Consider the following 20,139-nt stretch of genomic DNA (forward strand, 5'->3'; position numbering starts at 1 on the left):
TAAAAAGCATCTGGATCTGTGTAGGTTATTATATTCTTAGTACTTATGTTTATACAGGTTCACAATCCTATAATTTTGAAATTCACAATGTTCTGAAAATCACAGGTGTTTTAGGTAAGTTTGGAGCCACAGCTCATTTGTGGCAAAATTTGACTTGAACCAAAGAAACATTATTTTTTTTTTTTTTTTAAAGATTTTATTTATTTATTTGAGAGAGAGAGAATGAGAGAGACAGCACATGAGAGGGGGGAGGGTCAGAGGGAGAAGCAGACTCCCTGCCGAGCAGGGAGCCCGATGCGGGACTCGATCCCGGGACTCCAGGATCATGACCTGAGCCGAAGGCAGTCGCTTAACCAACTGAGCCACCCAGGCGCCCCCAAAGAAACATTATTTATAGTTTTTATTTATTTCACTTAGTATGACTATTCAAATGTTTTACTGCAAAAATACCAAGCTTGATCATGAGGTCCTTCCCGTTGTTTAGGGTGTTATACAATATGTGGTATATGGCTCACCCTTCTAAAACCTGGAAAATTCTGTTATTTTATTTTATTTTTTAAATGTTTTATTTTTAAGTAATCTCTACACCAAACATGGGGCTCAAACTAAGAACCCAAAGATCAAGAGTCCCATGCTCTACCAACAGAGCCAGCCAGGTGCCCCTAAAAATCCAGGATATCTATGTTACTTATTCATTTTAAATATTTTATTTTTAAAAAATATGAACGCTTCATGAATCTGCGTGTCATCCTTGCACAAGGGCCATGCTCAACTTCTCTGTATCGTTCCAATTTTAGTGTATATGCTGCTGAAGCAAGCACCGAAAAATTTTAAGTTTTGAAAACCCATCTGACCTGAAGGCTTTTGATGAGAGATTGTGGACCTCTAAGTCACATATTTTAAATCTATCACACAACTTGGAAAGGACTGGAGCAGTGCTCCTCATGAATCATAACTTATTCTGACTATACTTGGAGAGTAGCACTTTCGCTTAGAAGAGATGCAGGAACTCATAACTGGGTTGAGTGTGCGTAGTCTCTCAGGGAAGCAAACAGGAGCTATTAGATACCAAACGTAAAGCTAAGAGAAAAACATGTCCTTCAGTAATGCCATGAAAACAAGACAAGAAACCAACAAAAAGCCTTGTCTCTGACACTCTCTAGATATATGTTGAGGCATGACTGGTTGGAACAGCCACATGAGGAGTATGTCTTTATTTTGGCAGCTCTCACAGATGCTCTGCTTTAAGAGCTGTAATCACAGGCTAGATAAAAAAGTGAACTCCCAGGCTCTTTTGTGTCAGTACATTACTGGATACCTGTAGTAAGCTCTGGATACCTGTAGACTAAGAATGTATCAAATCCAGAGAAAGCATAAAGACTCATTATATAGATGGCAGGTTTTCTACAAAACCAAATTAAGTCCTTTTTGAAAGACTGAAGAACTTAGGACAACCCCCTCTGACTGCCAGCACTGCTGTTTCTGGCCTTTCATTTTTGGGATACTGTGGTCAGTATATGTATAGGAGGGTGGTACCTATTCACCCACAAGGAGGATTTTCCACCAATTCTCTATCACAGTGCTTTCATGGTCATATGCCAATGCTTTATGCAATACAAGATTTCCATCAGCAGATAAAGCCACTCACTAACAATGAGAATTTTCAAGTGATTTCCCTGTATAGCATACTGATCCCATATAGTCTTTTATAGACAAGGGTCATTTTTGGTAAATATTTTTTTCTCAGTTTTATTGAGAAATAATTGACATACATCCCTATATAAGTTTAAGGTGTAGAGCATGTTAGTTTGGTTTACATATATTGTACGTATTTTTAGTAAATGCATAAAATGCCCCACTTAAATGAAAATGTAATGTGCAAAAGTCCTAAATTACAGCAAGTGGCCATTTTACTTAATATAACTTTTAATCTTTACATGGTAGAATTAAATATAACCACTAGTGGCTAAAATAACAGGAAAAGATCATGGATCAGAAACTTGTCAGCTATATTTTTTAAGATTTTATTTATTTATTTGAGACAAAGAGGGAGCACGAGTGGGGGGAGGGGCGGGGGAGAGGGAGAAGCAGCTTCCCCACTGAGCAGGGAACCTGATGTGGGGCATGATCCCAGAACCCTGGGATCATGACCTGAGCCAAAGGCAGACGCTCAACCCACTGAGCCACCCAGGCACCCCTGTCAGCTATTTCTTATATCTGTGATACTGTGATAAAAATGTCAGTTTCTGATATCTGTGAAAATCTTATTTGCAGTTCAGGAAATGTAAAAAGGAAAGGGTCTTCGCATCCCCACCGGGAAATTTGGGGGAAAAGTTTCCATTAAGTTTTTCCTGCCTTTTTATGTGGACATGTGTGTTTCCCATGTTATTCCCCATCTCAGGCTGAAATAGGATAGGAGGATGTGAGGAAATGTCCTTAAGGGCAGACATCAGTAGTTCTGGTAATGGAAGGGACAAACACTGAGGTGTATGTAGGGCAGAGATGCTGAAAAGTATAAAAGGGGCAGGAATGGACACTAACTGATAGCTATTGGCTGCTGTTTATTCTAAACAGATTGCCTTTTAGGCTTATAAACTGCTAAGAAAGAGGCTGATGAGATCTACGTTTTGGAATGAAAAAGGAGAGCAGAAGTCCCAAGGGACTTTCAATGATCAACTCAGTAATGGAGTTAAGAGCAGGGGTACCATGAATATAAAAGTGTTACAAGACTTCATAATCTTTATAATGTCTTCAATATTTGATATTTTGGTATTTCCTATAGCAATTAGGGGCAAAACCTAAAAAAATGAAATATGCTTGTCTTGTGAAAAGATACGGGAAAAAAAGTCAACATTTATTCTGTATCTACTATGTGTCAGGTACTGAGTCAAATGCTTAAGTATCTCATTTAATTTTCAAGCAGATTAAGGTCTTTAACATTTACATATGAGAAAGCTGAATCAGAGAGGTTAAATATATATAAACATATAAATAAAATAAACACAGCCAGCAAATGGCACAGCCAGGACTTGACTCCAAAGCTCATGATTTCTTACTGTATGACACCTGTATCAGTCTCTAACACAAGCATGACCCACATGACAGCTGAATGACTCTCCAAAACTGAGATCCTAATATATGTACTTGTCAATTTTCCCTTATAGAACATCCCCTTTTTGGGGGGTAAGGGAAATTTTAGGGTACATCTTATATCCTTCTTAGAATAATGCATTAAAACTCATTTCAGCAAAGAAAGGTGAACATTACTCTTTCTAGAAAGGATTTTTAACTTTCTGGTATCATCTGAAAAATGGTATTTGAGGATATAAAGAAAGGACACTGTAGAAATCAATAACTCTATATGGAAATAAAGACAAGAAAATCTTTCAGTGTTAACCATGAGACAGCTACTAAGTTATTACATCAGATGAATTTGCCACTGATCATTGTCACCTGGAATGATCTTATGGTTAACACTAAGATTCCCAATCCGACTCTATGGCTGTACAAAACAGAAATAATTGTGTCTTTATACAACCATTTTGGCCAGTTTCTTTTGGTATATCACTCTAAAGCATGAGTCAAAATAATCACATGTTAAAATAAAATGACAAGAAATTTCGATTCATCAGCAAGTAAAGATAAGCCAAAAAACCAAAATGGGTACAATCATTTTAAGCCTTAATTAACTTTGACAGTAATATTATGACTGTATGTTTTCATCTGGGCATTTTGGACTTTTGCAGGAAAAATACTGCAATTTGAAATGGGTTATATTAAAAAAGGCTTCAGTTTCCCCTTGATAAAGGCGAGATTAGCACTATAATTCTTTCCAACATGCCTCTCGAGAAAAACTAAGGTGCTTTAGACAAGATGAAAAATGAGAAGTTCAATCCTTTCACTATAAATAGGAAAGGAAATCCTTAATTTATATGGGAAAATGGAAAGTCCCAGTTTACGCTGAATTCAGTGGCCCCTTACAAACACACACACACATTTTTAATCCCAATACCAGGTCCCACCCTTCATTAACATGCAAACCCACACATCCCATCTCTCCCACCCTTGACCCACACCCCCATATACCTCAGCTATGGTCATTCTCAGAGCACTGACAGGGGAGAGCTCAATATCCACCAGTTGGGCAGCTTTTAAACTCTGCCCAGTAAAGATTGCACAAGGACAGAAAACAGCATAGTTAGAATTTTAAGGCAAACAGGGACATGCAGCTAAGAACATTTAACACAGTGTCTACAAACAGAGGAGGATTTAGGATTGTAGCTAGGCCTTGGACAAGTGAGATGAGAGTCTACTGTTATTCTGATTTTTCTGAGGAAAATGGGGAGAGATAAATTAGTCACTATTTTAATTCAAGCTTGGTGAACCTGTCCACACCCTGTATCTTCTAATGCTCTGCTTCATTCCTCTCAGGTAAAGAAGTCAAATTATAGGACAACATCGCTGAATCATTAAGCAAAAGTGAATTGATTAAAAAAAAAAAGGCACATATAAAGGGCAAGAGTTATAATCTAGAGATAAATGCTGATTTCCTACACTTCTTTATATAGCCACAAACAGGGCTCCTTAAAATGTAAGAAAAGTAATGAAAAATCTCCAGCAAAGGTTTCTATTAAACTGATACCATGAAACTCTGATATAAATTCCCCTGGTTCTGATTCCAGGTTTACTAAAAGACCTTATGAATATAATTTGACTTCCCTCTTGGCTTGCCTACATTGAAAGAATGTGCTAGATATGCCAACATGCGCTTTCTTAACTTGTAGAAGTTGATTGTCTTTTTTTTTTTTATGTTATCAAATTAGCATTTTGGTTCTATTTTTTTAAATTCAAATAATGGCAAACATTCTTCATAAACTCAATGATAAAATGCATGATTGTCTGCTTTTTAAAAATTGTCAATTTGGCATTTAATACTCTGACATTCTAAGAAATCTGAAAGGAATTATAAAGGGCCTGTAATTTTTTATAAAGCCAACCAAAATATGTGTAGGCACATATTTACTGTTCTGCTTATTGATTCTATTCTGGTTAAATTTTTTTTTTTTTTTTAAGATTTTATTCATTTGACAGAGAGAGACACAGCGAGAGAGGAAACACAAGCAGGGGGAGTGGGAGAGGGAGAAGCAGGCCTCCCGCGGAGCAGGGAGCCCGACACGGGGCTCGATCCCAGGACCCTGGGATCACGACCTGAGCCAAAGGCAGATGCTTAACGACTGAGCCATGCAGGCGCCCCTATTCTGGTTAAAATTTAACCACTGGTTTCTTTGGAAGTGTGTACATGTGAAGAATTTCATAGATAGAAAGTATAATTTATATTTGAATTGAAAAAAATTTTTTATTGAATATTTTTCCTTCTTCCTTCTGTTCAGTTTGCAGGTTTTTAGTTACATGTCTTATAACTTAACCTCAGTTAAATTGGTGACATAAAGAAACTGGGTTTTAGTCACATTTTAGAAAGGAGAAATGTCAGCTTCTCTGCATACTCACAGTTTTGTTATAAAATTAAGGAGATGCACTCAGCTTTTTCTGCCTATTCCAAGGATAATAGTTACTTGAGCACAAACATGGCTTAAAAACAAATGGAATGAAAATCTGGAATCCCCTTACAGTATCACTGTCACAGGGCTGGAACTGGAAGGGCTGGGGCTTGTGGAATACAGCATTCTCTTGTAAAAACAGCTGAAGATTATAGTCCCGTACCACCTAAAGAGAAAATAAAGTATCTTTAAGCCTTTAATAAGGTTACGATGTCCAGTAATTATATTTTAAAATTTAAGATTTATCCCGCTTTCCAAAAATGAGAAATCATCCAACACTATGTAATCAAAAGAAAATGGTAAGTACACATTTTTTTCATTTTAGATAACAGTTGTTACTTATGTGTCCTATTTTCTCAATAGTCTAAATATAGAAAGCACTAGTTTAGAAACTAGCCCAGACTAGATAATATGCAATATTTTAAGACAGCAAAAAGATTGCAATTATACAAAAAGTTGCTCTTTTTAATGGGGGCAGTGGGATGAAAACAGGGAAACACATTAGTCCCTTACGTCTTTCTCAACTATAAAGTTTTGTAGACCTCTTAAAGTCTACTATATAGAGATGGTCATCCACTAGGAAACTGCCAGATAACCCCATCCATAGCACAAAATAGTATTAAAACAATTTTTTTAAAGCCCCAAAGTGGGGCTTGAACTCATGACCCCGAGATCAAAAGTTGAATGCTCTACCAACTCAGCCAGCCAGACACCCCACAAAACAGTATTTTTATAGTACTTCTTGGCATCATTTCTAGGAAGTTACATTCTTCTTTTTTTTTAAGATTTTTTTTTTCATTTTTAAGTAATCTCTATACCCAGTGTGGGGCTCGAACCAACAACCCCAAGATCGAGAAGTTACGTGCTCCACCGAGCCAGCCAGGTGCCCCTAGGAGGTTACATTCTAATTACCATCTTAAAGCATACCAAGGAATTCATACAGAAGGGGACCTCTGATACACAGAATGTAGCAAAACAAATAGTACAGAAAGACAGCCATCTGAAAAGACTCCACTGCACTATACACCCTGGGAAAGAGTGGAAATCAATGACATTTGATTGTGCAGAAACCCATTTTCCACGTTGCTACAGTGCTTACCCTTCACTTATCTTTCATTAGCACCTCTGCCAGAGGATGGGCAGAAGAAGAAGAAAAAAGTTTAAAGAAGCTCTGTAGCTATACCTTAGTAGTCCTGGGAAAAGGGTTTACTGAAGAGATAGAGAAAGTAGGGGTTATATTTTACATTTTATTTACCAGCACAAACCCAGTTCCCTATCGCTCATTCAACAATCATTTATTGAGAGAGCTTACCAAGCCCAATGTTAACTGCATTGGGTGAGGGCAATATATAGGTGAATAAAGATGAATAAACAAGGTTAGCATCTTCAAGGAATTTATAATCTGGAAAGTGGGAGAACCAGACAGTACACAATTAAATATACTGGGGAAGTATGTATGTAGTGGGTACTAGGAGAACACAAAACAGGGTGTTATTTAATCCAGACTGATGGGGTGAGATGGGGTGAGGAGAGCTTGGGAGAATTTTGTCAGGCAAGGCTGGTTGAGTAAACATATTCTCAAAGGGAAATGCATTTTTTTCTTTTCCTGGATTCCAGTTTCCTGGATTCCTTGAGCCTCACTAATCACCATGCAGAAAAAGCTAAGAGGATCATCCTTCTAGTTACAACATTTTTAGATTTTTAACTTTATTGTAACATAAATAAAAGTAGAGACAACAATAAACCCACCTACCTCTCCCACCCCCTGTACTGAAGCAAGTCCCAGACATTTCATTTCATCCGTAAATATTTCAGTATGATATCTAAAAGACAAGGACTTTTTAAAAAACCCTACCCATATTAAAATTTATAATAAATGCTTATAAAACAACCAATAAGTGTTCAAATTTCCCTGATTGCTTAATATTTTTAAGTTTTTCAAATCAGGATCAAAATAAGGACCCCACAGTACACGTGGATGATGTTGCTTAGGTTTCTTTTCATATATAGGCTCCTTCCTTCCTCCATCTCTTTTTTTTCTCTCTTGTACTTTATTTGTTGAAGAATCTTTCTTTTTGTCCTGTAGCATTTCCCACAGCCTGAATTTTGTTGACTGCATCCTTGTAGTGTTCTGTTTCCTGTATGTCCTATAAGTTGATGCTTGATTTCATTCAGGGTTTTTTTTTTTTGTTTCTTGCAATGTGATGTTTACTTCCATGAGGAGGGTTGCCTCTGACTTACCTCTTTTTATGATATTAACCACTAGAGTGGGCTGAATGGTAGCCCCTAAAAAGGTAAGTCCATGTCCTAAACCCTGGAACCTGTAAATGTTACCTCATTTGGAAAAGGACTTTTGCAGATGTAATTAGGTTAAAGATTTTAAGATCATTCCAGATTCCCTCGATGGGCCCTAAATCCAATGATAAGTATCTGTATAAAAGACACATAGAAGAAAACCCAGAAGAGCCAATGTGACCATGGAAGCAGAGATTAGAGTGATGTGGCCACAAGCAAAAGAATGCCTGCAGCCACCAAAAGCTGGGAGAGGCAAGGACTGATTCTCCCCTAAAACGGTTTGAGGGAATGCAGCTATGCTGATCCTTTGATTTTGACTTTTGGGCTCCAGAACGCAAACGGAATAAATTTCTGTTGTTTTAAGCCACCCAGTTTATGGTAATTTATACAGTAGCCCCAGGAAACTAACGTTAACAGGCCTATGATGATAAATGCCTAAATCTATTAGAGGATGCAAAAACTAGAGATTTTTTTCTATTTTTTCCTATTATTCTCAACAAGGAATTGTATCATTCCTTTTTCATTTATTAGCTGGAATAATTCTATGAAAGAAACCTTGCAAGTTGACTATTTAATTACCTTGAGGTATAGTTTGTGTAAGGAAGGCAAGATAAATGGTTAATTCTTTCCCTTTTTATCTAGTTTCCCAACTGAGTTGTTTCCCTAGAAACCTCCAAAGAATGCCTAATTATAACTTTAATAAATTATTATTATGAAGACACGGCTTTAAAAATATTCAATGTGTTTTACTTCACTGCAATTATCATTAGTGATGCTAAAATTATCCCATCTTTGGCCGGTAAGATCACATCCTAAGTCCTTCTGGCATGACCTACTGGTTTTTGATAATTTTGCTAGTTTCTTTGGCTTCTATTATGACAAACCATTTAAGGTTTATCTTATATATTTCATGCCCCAGACCTGGAGAATCATACCTATCTTCCCCAAAAGCCCTGTCTCCTTCCCCCATCCCTAAATGAGAGGAGAAAGTATTTAGAAAACAAAATCTGGACACTAGAGGTACTAGTTTAGTCACTGGTCTTTTTCTCAAACACTTAATTTTGAAAGGAAGTCACAAAGAGGTCCTATGTACCTCCCAATGTTAGCATCTTGCATAACTATAGTAAATATCAAAATCAGGAAATTAACACTGGTACAAAGCACAAAGCTTATTTAGATTTCACCATTTATACATGAACTGATTTGGGTGTGTGTGTGTGTAGAGGTCTATGCAATTTTATCACATGTGTAGCTTCATGTAACCAGCACCAAAATCAGATGCTTAACTGAACCACCCACAAGACTCCCTTGTGCTGCTCCATAATAACTATATCCACTCTCCTCATCCCTGATTTCTGGCAACCACTGACCTGTACTCTAGCTCTATAACATGTTATTTCACAAATATTATATGATGGACTCATGCAGCGTGTCTTTTTTTTAAAAAAAAGATTTATTTATTTGAGAGAGAGAAAGAGTTAGAGAGAGGGCATGAGCAGGGGGAGAGGCAGAGGGAGAGAAAGAATCTCAAGCAGACTCCCCGCTGAGCACAGAGCCCAATGCAGGGCTCAATCCCAGGACCCTGAGATCATGACCTGAGCCAAAATCACGAGTCAGAGGCTTAACTGACTGAGCCACCCAGGCGCCCCAGCACCTATCTTTTTAAGATTGCCTTTTTATTTTTTTTACTTTTTTATTGTTATGTTAATCACCATACATCACATCATTAGTTTTTGATATAGTGTTCCATGATTCATTGTTTGTGCATAACACCCAGTGCTCCATGCAGAACGTGCCCTCTTTAATACCCATCACCAGGCTAACCCATCCTCCCACCCCCCTCCCCTCTAGAACCCTCAGTTTGTTTTTCAGAGTTCATCGTCTCTCATGGTTCGTCTCCCCCTCCGATTTCCCCCGCTTCATTCTTCCCCTCCTACTATCTTCTTCTTCTTCTTTTTTTTTTTCTTAACATATATTGCATTATTTGTTTCAGAGGTACAGATCTGTGATTCAACAGTCTTGCACAATTCACAGCGCTCACCATAGCACATACCCTCCCCAGTGTCTATCACCCAGCCACCCCATCCCTCCCACCCCCCACCACTCCAGCAACCCTCAGTTTGTTTCCTGAGATTAAGAATTCCTCATATCAGTGAGGTCATATGATACATGTCTTTCTCTGATTGACTTATCTCGCTCAGTGGAACAGCCTCCAGTTCCATCCACGTCGTTGCAAATGGCAAGATCTCATTCCTTTTGATGGCTGCATAATATTCCATTGTATATATATACCACATCTTCTTTATCCATTCATCTGTCGATGGACATCTTGGCTCTTTCCACAGTTTGGCTACTGTGGACATTGCTGCTATAAACATCAGGGTGCACGTACCCCTTCAGATCCCTCCATTTGTATCTTTGGAGTAAATACCCAGTAGTGCAATTGCTGGATCGTATGGTAGCTCTGTTTTCAACTTTTTGAGGAACCTCCATACTGTTTTCCAGAGTGGTTGCACCAGCTTGCATTCCCACCAACAGTGTAGGAGGGTTCCCCTTTCTCCGCATCCCCCCCAACATGTGTCGTTTCCTGACTTGTTAATTTTAGCCATTCGACTGGTGTGAGGTGGTATCTCATTGAGGTTTTGATTTGGATTTCCCTGATGCCGAGCGATGTTGAGCACTTTTTCATGTTGGCCATTTGGACGTCTTCTTTGGAAAAATGTACGTTCATGTCTTCTGCCCATTTCTTGATTAGATTATTTGTTCTTTGGGTGTTGAGTTTGATAAGTTCTTTATAGATTTTGGATACTGACCCTTTATCAGATATGTCATTTGCAAATATCTTCTCCCATTCTGTCAGTTGTCTTTTGGTTTTGTTGACTGTTTCTTTTACTGTGCAAAAGCTTTTTATCTTGATGAAGTCCCAATAGTTCATTTTTGCCCTTGCTTCCCTTGCCTTTGGCAATGTTTCTAGGAAGAAGTGGCTGCGGCTGAGGTCGAAGAGGTTGCTGCCTATGTTCTCCTTTAGGATTTGGATGGACTCCTGTCTCACATTGAGGTCTTTCAACCATTTGGAGTCTCTTTTTGTGTGTGGTGTAAGGAAATGGTCCAATTTCATTCTTCTGCATGTGGCTGTCCAATTTTCCCAACACCATTTGTTGAAGAGACTGTCTTTTATCCACTGGACATTCTTTCCTGCTTTGTGGAAGATTAGTTGACCATAGAGTTGAGGGTCCATTTCTGGGCTCTCTATTCTGTTCCATTGATCTATGTGTCTGTTTTTGTGCCAGTACCATACTGTCTTGATGATGACAGCTTTGTAATAGAGCTTGAAGTCTGGAATTGTGATGCCGCCAGCTTTGCTTTTCTTTTTCAACATTCCTCTGGCTATGCGGGGTCTTTTCTGGTCATACAAATTTTAGGATTATTTGTTCCATTTCTTTGAAAAAAGTGGATGGTATTTTGATGGGGATTGCATTGAATGTGTAGATTGCTCTAGGTAGCATTGACATCTTCACAATATTTGTTCTTCCAATCCATGAGCATGGAACGTTTTTCCATTTCTTTGTGTCTTCCTCAATTTCTTTCATGAGTATGTTATAGTTTTCTGAGTACAGATCCTTTGCCTCTTTGGTTAGATTTATTCCTAGGTATCTTATGGTTTTGGGTACAATTGTAAATGGGATCGACTCCTTAATTTCTCTTTCTTCTGTCTTGTTGGTGTATAGGAATGCCACTGATTTCTGTGCATTGATTTTATATCCTGCCACTTTACTGAATTCCTGTATGAGTTCTAGCAGTTTTGGGGTGGAGTCTTTTGGGTTTTCCACATAAAGTATCATATCACCTGCAGAGAGTGAGAGTTTGACTTCTTCTTTGCCGATTTGGATGCCTTTGATTTCTTTTTGTTGTCTGATTGCTGTGGCTAGGACTTCTAATACTATGTTGAATAGCAGTGGTGATAGTGGACATTCCTGCCACGTTCCTGACCTTAGGGGGAAAGCTCTCAGTTTTTCCCCATTGAGAATGATATTCGCCGTAGGTTTTTCATAGATGGCTTTTATGATATTGAGGTATGTACCCTCTATCCCTGTACTCTGAAGAGTTTTGATCAAGAAAGGATGCTGTCCTTTGTCAAATGCTTTTTCTGCATCTATTGAGAGGATCATATGGTTCTTGTTCTTTTGTTAATGTATTGTATCACGTTGATTGATTTGCAGATGTTGAACCAACCTTGCAGCCCAGGGATAAATCCCACTTGGTCGTGGTGAATAATCCTTTTAATGTACTGTTGGATCCTATTGACTGGTATTTTGGTGAGAATTTTTGCATCCATGTTCATCAAGGATATTGGTTATTCTCCTTTTTGATGGGGTCTTTGTCTGGTTTTGGGATCAAGGTAATGGTGGCCTCATAAAACGAGTTTGGAAGTTTTCCTTCCATTTCTATTTTTTGGAACAGTTTCAGAAGAATAGGTATTAATTCTTCTTTAAATGTTTGGTAGAATTCCCCTGGGAAGCCATCTGGCCCTGGGCTTTTGTGTTTTGGGAGATTTTTGATGACTGCTTCAATTTCCTTAGTGGTTATAGGTCTGTTCAGGTTTTCTATTTCTTCCTGGTTCAGTTTTGGTAGTATCTGATACATCTCTAGGAATGCATCCGTTTCTTCCAGGTTATCTAATTTGCTGGCATAGAGTTGCTCATAATATGTTCTTATAATTGTTTGTATTTCTTTGGTGTTGGTTGTGATCTCTCCTCTTTCATTCATGAGTTTGTTGATTTGGGTCCTGTCTCTTTTCTCTTTGATAAGTCTGGCCAGGGGTTTACAATCTTGTTAATTCTTTCAAACAACCAGCTCCTAGTTCATTGATCTGTTCTGCTGTTCTTTTTTGTTCTTTAGGTTTCTATTTCATTGATTTCTGCTCTGATCTTTATTATTTCTCTTCTCCTGCTGGGTTTAGGCTTTATTTGCTGTTCTTTCTCCAGCTCCTTTAGGTGTAGGGTTAGGTTGTGTACTTAAGACCTTTCTTGTTTCTTGAGAAAGGCTTGTATTGCTATATACTTTCCTCTTAGGACTGCCTTTGCTGCATCCCAAAGATTTTGAACAGTTGTGTTTTCATTTTCATTGGTTTCCATGAATTTTTTTAATTCTTCTTTAATTTCCCGGTTGACCCATTCTTTAGTAGGATGCTCTTTAGCCTCCATGTATTTGAGTTCTTTCCGACTTTCCTCTTGTGATTGAGTTCTAGTTTCAAAGCATTGTGGTCTGAAAATAGGCAGGGAATGATCCTAATCTTTTGGTACCGGTTGAGACCTGATTTGTGGCCTAAGATGTGATCTATTCTGGAGAATGTTCCATGGGCACTAGAGAAGAATGTGTATTCCATTGCTTTGGGATGGAATGTTCTGAATATGTCTGTGAAGTCCATTTGGTCCAATGTGTCATTTAAAGTCTTTATTTCCTTGTTGATCTTTTGCTTAGATGATCTGTCCATTTCAGTGAGGGGGGTGTTAAAGTCCCCCACTATTATTGTATTGTTGTCAATGTGTTTCTTTGCTTTTGTTATTAATTGCCTTATGTAATTGGCTGCTCTCATGTTAGGGGCATAGATATTTACAATTGTTAGATCTTCTTGTTGGATAGACCCTCTAAGTAGGATATAGTGTCCTTTCTCATCTCTTATTATGGTCTTTGGTTTAAAATCTAATTTGTCTGATATAAGGATTGCCACCCCAGCTTTCTTTTGGTGTCCATTAGCATGGTAAATGGTTTTCCACCCCCTCACTTTCAATCTGGGGGTGTCTCTGGGTCTAAAATGAGTCTCTTGCAGACAGCATATCGATGGGTCTTGGTTTTTTTATCCAATCTGATAGCCTGTGTCTTTTGATTAGGGCATTTAGCCCATTTACATTCAGGGTAACTATTGAAAGATATGAACTTAGTGCCAAGGTGACTGTTACTGTATATTGTCTGTGTTCCTTTCTGGTCTATGTTGCTTTTAGGCTCTCTCTTTGCTTAGAGGACCCCTTTCAATATTTCTTGTAGGGCTGGTTTCGTCTTCGCAAATTCCTTTAGTTTTTGTTTGTCCTGGAAGCTTTTTATCTCTCCTTCTATTTTCAATGACAGCCTAGCTGGATATAGTATTCTTGGCTGCATATTTTTCTCATTTAGTGCTCTGAATATATCATGCCAGTCCTTTCTGGCCTGCCAGGTCTCTGTGGACAGGTCTGTTGCCAATCTAATGTTTCTACCATTGTAGGTTACATATCTCTTCTCCCGAGCTGCTTTCAGGATTTTCTCTTTGTCTCTGAGACTCGTAAGTTTTACTATTAGATGTCGGGTTAAAGAAAGAAAAACTTATATATGTACAAAAATAAGGGTTGATATGATGAAGGGATGGAATATGACTGTAAAGATGAAAATTATAAAAAATTTTGTAAAAGGAATTGATAAGAAGTTGTTTGAAAAAAGAAAGAAGAGAATTTAAAAAAAAAAGGGAGAGAATGTGATCAGGCAGGAGAGTAGAACAAAGCCATACACTAGAGATTTAGGGTATATTTTGATCCGTTAGAAGAAAATGTATCTCAAAATTTTAAAGAGAGAACAACTTGTATATATATATATATATATATGCCAAAAATAAGGTAACTGCTATGAAGGGATAGAATATGACTCTAAAAATGAAAAATACAAAAATGTTTTTTAAAAAAGGGATTGATTAGATGTTGGTTGAAAAAGGGAAAAAGAAAAATTAAAAAAAAAAGACAGTTAAAAAAAAAATTAACTTTGAAAGCCTAAAGAATCATGGTAAAAAAGCCATGGATTCTATGTGCAGTATTCCCCTAGTGCTGGAGTTCTGCCGTTCTCATTGATCGGTAAACTCGGTCTTGGCTGGCGGTTCTTGCTGACCTTCTGGGGGAGGGGCCTGTTGCCGTGGTTCCCAAATGTCTTTGCCGGAGGCGGAATTGCCCCGCCCTTGCCAGTCCGGGCTAAGTAATCTGCTCAGGTTTGCTCTTGGGAGCTTTTGTTCCCTGCAAGCTTTCCATAAGGCTTTGGAGGAGGAGAGTGCAAACCGTGGCCTCCCAATCTCCGCCTGGGAGGAGCCAAGAACTCGGGGCCCCACTCCTCAGTGCAACCCCAGAGAAAAGCAGTCAGTCACTCCCGTCTCCCCGGTCTCTGGCCGCACTCTGTGCTCACCCAGCCTGTGACCGAGCGTTTCTATCTCTGGCACCCGACCCTGTGCAGAGTCTCCAAACCCAGCAGATCCCTGCGGTGCGCTCCCGTGCCGCCCCTCTCGGGGGAGGAAGGGGAGTCTTCCCAGATCTGCCGCTTGTTAGGTCCCTGCTGGAGGAGCAGTGGCCCGACTGTGCCGCATATCATGGTTTATGGCAACCCTGAGCTGAGAGCCCGTGCCTTGGCTCCGTCTCTGCAGCCGGCTTCCCTGCTCTGATCCCTGGGAGCTCTGCTGCACTCAGGCATCCCCAGTCTTTCTGTGACCCCGAGGGTCCTGAGACCACACTGTCCCAGAGGGGGTTCCACCCCCCGCTTAGCCACCGGAGCGACATCCCTCAGCGGAGCGGACTTCTAAAAGTTCCGATTTTGTGCTCCGCGGCTCTATCACTTGCCAGAAGCGGCCGACAGAGGCCCCCTCCCCTGCCATCTATCCTCCTGAATATCGCCTCGGATTCACTTCTCCTCATGTCCTACCTTCCAGAAAGTGGTTGCTTTTCTGTTCAGAGAGCTGCTGCTATTCTTTTCTTCGATCTCCTGTTGAGTTTGTAGGTGTTCAGAATGATTTGATCCCTATCCAGCTGAATTCCTGAGACCAGATGAAATCCAGGTCTCCTACTCCTCCGCCATCTTGCTGTTCTCCTCAAGACTGCCTTTTTTTTTTTTTTAAGATTTTATTTATTTGACAGAGAGAGAGATAGCGAGAGCAGGAACACAAGCAGGGGGAGTGGGAGAGGGAGAAGCAGGCCCCCCGCCGAACAGGGAGCCCGATGTGGGACTCGATCCCAGGACCCTGGGATCATGACCTGAGCCGAAGGCAGACGCTTAACGACTGAGCCACCCAGGCGCCCCTCAAGACTGCCTTTTTTAAACTCAGCATAATTTCCTTGAGGTTCATTGCAGCTGTTGCACGTATCAACAGTTTGCTACTTTTTATTGCCGAGTAGTGTCCCATAGTATGGACATACCAAGTTTGTTTGATCCTTCAACTCAAAGAAGGTCACTAAACAATTTCTAGTTTTTTGGCTATTATGAATAAAACTACTATGAACATTTGTGTGCAAGTTTCTGTGTGAAAATAAATTTTCATTTTCCCTGGGATATATGCCCAATCTCTCTCTTTAAAGGTGTTCCTGAGGTATAACCAACATAATTTGATAAGTTTTAATATAGCTACACCTGTAAAAAGATCATCACAACCAAGATAGTGAATATATTCCTATCAAAGCTTTCCTCACCCACCCCGGTAATCCTTCCCTCCATTCCCTTCCTGCTCCCCTGTCATTCCTTGTGATAACTGAGATGAAGCTTTAAACCTTGTTACAGATATATCCTTCAGCACCTAGCACAGTGACTTTGCCTAAAGTAGCATTCAATAAACAGATGCTTAAGAACACCTGTCTATCCACTGCTGAGATTAAGTAAAACAATACCCATATTGGGGCACCTGGGTGGCTCAGTCGGTTAAGGGTCTGCCTTCGGCTCAGGTCATGATCCAAGGGTCCTGGGACTGAGCCCCGAGTTGGGCTCCCTGCTCGGCCAGGAGTCTGCTTCTCCCTCTCCCTCTGCCCTGCTTGTGTTCTCTGTCTCTCTCTCTCAAATAAATAAAATCTTAAAAAAAAAAAAAAAAAGAATACCCGTATTGCCAATGCCCTCCTTATCTAAACATGCCTCTTTCCTAATTACCCTTTCATTACTTTTAATACCACAAATATATTGTATATATATATGTACTGTGGCCCACTGTAATATTTAACCCCTCCCTAAACATCTGGAAGCAATTTTACTCCCTTGGGGGAATATTACCCCCTCTGAGAATGCATACTCTAGCAGTAACCATCCTACTAAACTTTATCATTCTCTTTTTTCTTTTAAATATTATTACTACATACGATATATCTCAAAATGCTATTATTTTCTTGGGTATTTTTGAACTCTAAATGGCAACTTAGTGTTTGTATTCTTTTGTAACTTGCTTTCTTGTCAACATTGTATTTATGAGTCTCATGCATATTAATGCATGTGCATATAGATCTTTCAATTTTACTGCTGTATAGTAATCCATTATTCATCCTACTGTGGACAGCTGGGTTCTAGCTTTTTCAAATCTTACAGAGAAAGTTGTTATGAACATCTTTCCAAAAGTGTCCTGATACACATGTATAAGAGTTTCTCTAGGATAATTTCTTAGGAGTGGAACTGCTGGGCCATAAGCTAAGTGCATCTTTAGATGGACTTGGTAATACCAAATGTTTACAAATTGGATATACCACTTTGTACTCCCCAGGGCAGTCTATGACCGTCTGTTAATCCATATTCTCACCAATACTCATTCCTGTATATATTTTTGTCAATCTTATAGGTATAAAATAGAATCTCATGGTGGTTTTAATTTCCATTTCTTTGATTAATAATGAGGATAAGCATCTGTATTAGTTTCCTAGGGCTGCCAGAACAAAGTATCACAGACGGTTGGCTTAAACAACAAACTTATTTCCTCCCAGTTCTGGAAATCCAAGATTAAGGTGTTGGCAGAATTGGTTTCTCTGAGGGCCTCTTTTCTTGACTTATAGATGGCCATCTTTTTCTAGTGTCTTCACATGGTCTTCCTTCTGTGTCTGTTTGTGTCCTAATCTCCTCTTATTAAGGACACCAGTCATATTGGATTAGACCCTATCCCTATGACTTCATTTTACCTTAATTAACCTCTTTAAAGGTCCTATCTCCAAATAAAGTCACAATCTGAGGTAATAGGGATTAGGACTTCAACATATGAATTTTAGGGGGATACAATTCAGTCCATAACAGCATCTTTTTATGTGCTATAGCTATTAATATATTTTATTTTGTGGGATGTATGTTGTATGATATATCAGCAGTTCACTCCTTTTTATAGAAAAATAATATTCTGTTGTATGGATATACCATATTTTATTTATCTAGTCATCAGCTGATGGATATTTAGGTTTCCACTTATTGGCTATTATGAATAATGCTGCTTTCAACACCTATATTTGATTTTTTGTTTTAACACCTGTTTTCAATTCTCTTGAAGTGGAAGTGCTGAGTCATATGATAACTCTAAGTTTCACTTTTTGAGAAACTGTTTTCCACAGTGGCTGCACTATTTTACATTCTTATCAACAATGCTTGAGGATTCCAATTTCTTCACATACTTGCTAACACTTGTTTGTTATTTTCTCTGTGTTTGGTTTTTTTAAATTACTAAAGCCATCGCAGTGGGTAAAAATTGGTATTTCATTGTGATTCTGATTTCCATTTCTCTAATGACTAATGATATTAGACATCTTTTTATGTGCTTATTGGCCATTTGTGTATCTTCTTTTTTTTTTTTTTAAGATTTTATTTATTTATTTGACAGAGAGAGAGATAGCGAGAGGAGGAACAAGCAGGGGGAGTTGGAGAGGGAGAAGCAGGCTTCCTGCGGGGCAGGGAGCCCGACGCGGGGCTCAATCTCAGGACCCTGGGATCATGACCTGAGCTGAAGGCAGATGCTTAATGACTAAGCCACCCAGGAGCCTCTCTTTTTTTTTTTTTTTTTTAAGATTTATTTATTATTTGCGAGAGACAGAGAGAGTAAGCAAGTGAGCAGGCGGAGGGGCAGAGGCTCTCGAGAGGGAGAGAATCTCAAGCAGACTCCCTGCTGAACACTGAGCCCAAGACAGGGCTCAATCTCAAGACCCATAAGATCATGAAATTGGGTCATTTGTCTTATTTGTTGAGTTGTAAGAGTTCTTTATATATTCTAGATATTAAAACCTTATTAGACAAATGATTGTAAACAATTTTAAAGAATAAACAGTAAATAGTAAATAATTATTAGAAATAATTTTCCCCTCCTATAGGCTGTCCTTTCCATATTCTTGATAATGTTCTTTGATACACAAAAGCTTTTAATTTGAAGAGGTCCACTTACCTATTTTTTCTTTGGTTGCTTGCGCTTAATACTAGAACTAAAAACATATTGCCAAATCCAAGGTCATAAAGATTTACCTCTATGTTTTCTTCTATAGCTTTGGGTCATTGATTCATTTTGAATTAATTTTTTTCCTTTCTCTAAGATTTTATTTATTTATTTGACAGAGAGAGAGAGCGCGCGAGTGCAAAAGCAGGGGGAGCAGGAGGGGCAGAGGGAGAGGGAGCCTGACATGGGGCTCGATCCCAGGACCCTGGGATCATGACCTGAGCCGAAGGCAGATGCTTAACCAAATGAACCACCCAAGCGTCCCTTGAGTTAATTTTTGTATCGGTAGTGAGGCAGGGAGTCAACTTCATTCTTTTGCATGTGGTTATCCTGTCGTCTCAACACCTTTTGTTGAAAAGACTATTCTTTCTTCACTAAATGGCCTTGGCAACCTTGTTGAACATCAAATGGCCATAGATGTTTGGGCTTATTTCTGGACTCTCAATTCTATTTCATTGGTCTATGTCTATCCTTATGCAAGTACCACACTATTTTGATTAATGTTTTTTAAAGATTTTATTTATTTATCTGACAGAGAGAGAGAGAGAGCACAAGCAGGGGCAGCAGCAGAGGGAGAGGGAGAAGCAGGCTCCCCGCAGAGCAGGGAGCCCGATGCGGGGTGTGATCCCAGGCCCCCGGGATCGTGACCTAAGCCGACGGCAGACACTTAACCAACTGAGCCACCCAGGTGCCCTATTTTGATTAATTTTGCAGTAAGTTTTGAAATTGGGAAGTCTGAGTCCTTCAACTTTGTTTTTTCTTTTCAATGTTGTTTTTGGGCTACTGAGGGCCCCTTAGAGTTCCATATGAATCTGAGGACTGACTTTTACATTTCTGCAAAAAAGGCCATTGGAACTTTGATAGGGAATGATTGAATCTGTAGAATGCTTTGGGGAATACTGAAATATTAGTGATATGAAATCTTTCAATCCATATTTATTATTTCTGTTTATTTAGGTCCTCTTTAATTTCTTTAGCAATGTTTTATAGTTTCTCAATGTAGAAGTCTTTCAATCCCTTATTTAAATTTATTCTTGGTCTTTTATTCTTCAGATATTATTATAGTTGGAA

General features: G+C 39.0%; 1 protein-coding gene and 1 non-coding gene across 4 annotated transcripts in view; both read right to left on the bottom strand.

The window, feature by feature from the left end:
• FCHSD2 (FCH and double SH3 domains 2) overlaps positions 1 to 20,139 on the bottom strand; it is a 303,597-nt gene that overhangs the window by 54,459 nt on the left and 228,999 nt on the right. For 2 of the 3 annotated variants that reach the window (XM_032427144.1, XM_032427142.1), the window contains 2 exons: positions 5,629 to 5,724; positions 4,087 to 4,158 (listed from right to left, as the gene is read on the bottom strand). In XM_032427144.1, coding sequence (XP_032283035.1) covers positions 4,087 to 4,158; positions 5,629 to 5,724 — 168 coding nt within the window. The remainder of the gene's footprint in view (positions 1 to 4,086; positions 4,159 to 5,628; positions 5,725 to 20,139) is intronic. The other variant, XM_032427143.1, reaches the window with a different exon arrangement.
• On the bottom strand, positions 715 to 821 carry LOC116646589. Its single transcript, XR_004302138.1, has one exon. It is a non-coding gene; the product is annotated as a U6 spliceosomal RNA (small nuclear RNA).

The sequence above is a fragment of the Phoca vitulina genome, unplaced genomic scaffold (genome assembly GCF_004348235.1).
Source record: "Phoca vitulina isolate PV1807 unplaced genomic scaffold, GSC_HSeal_1.0 scaffold36, whole genome shotgun sequence".
Lineage (NCBI taxonomy): Eukaryota > Metazoa > Chordata > Mammalia > Carnivora > Phocidae > Phoca > Phoca vitulina.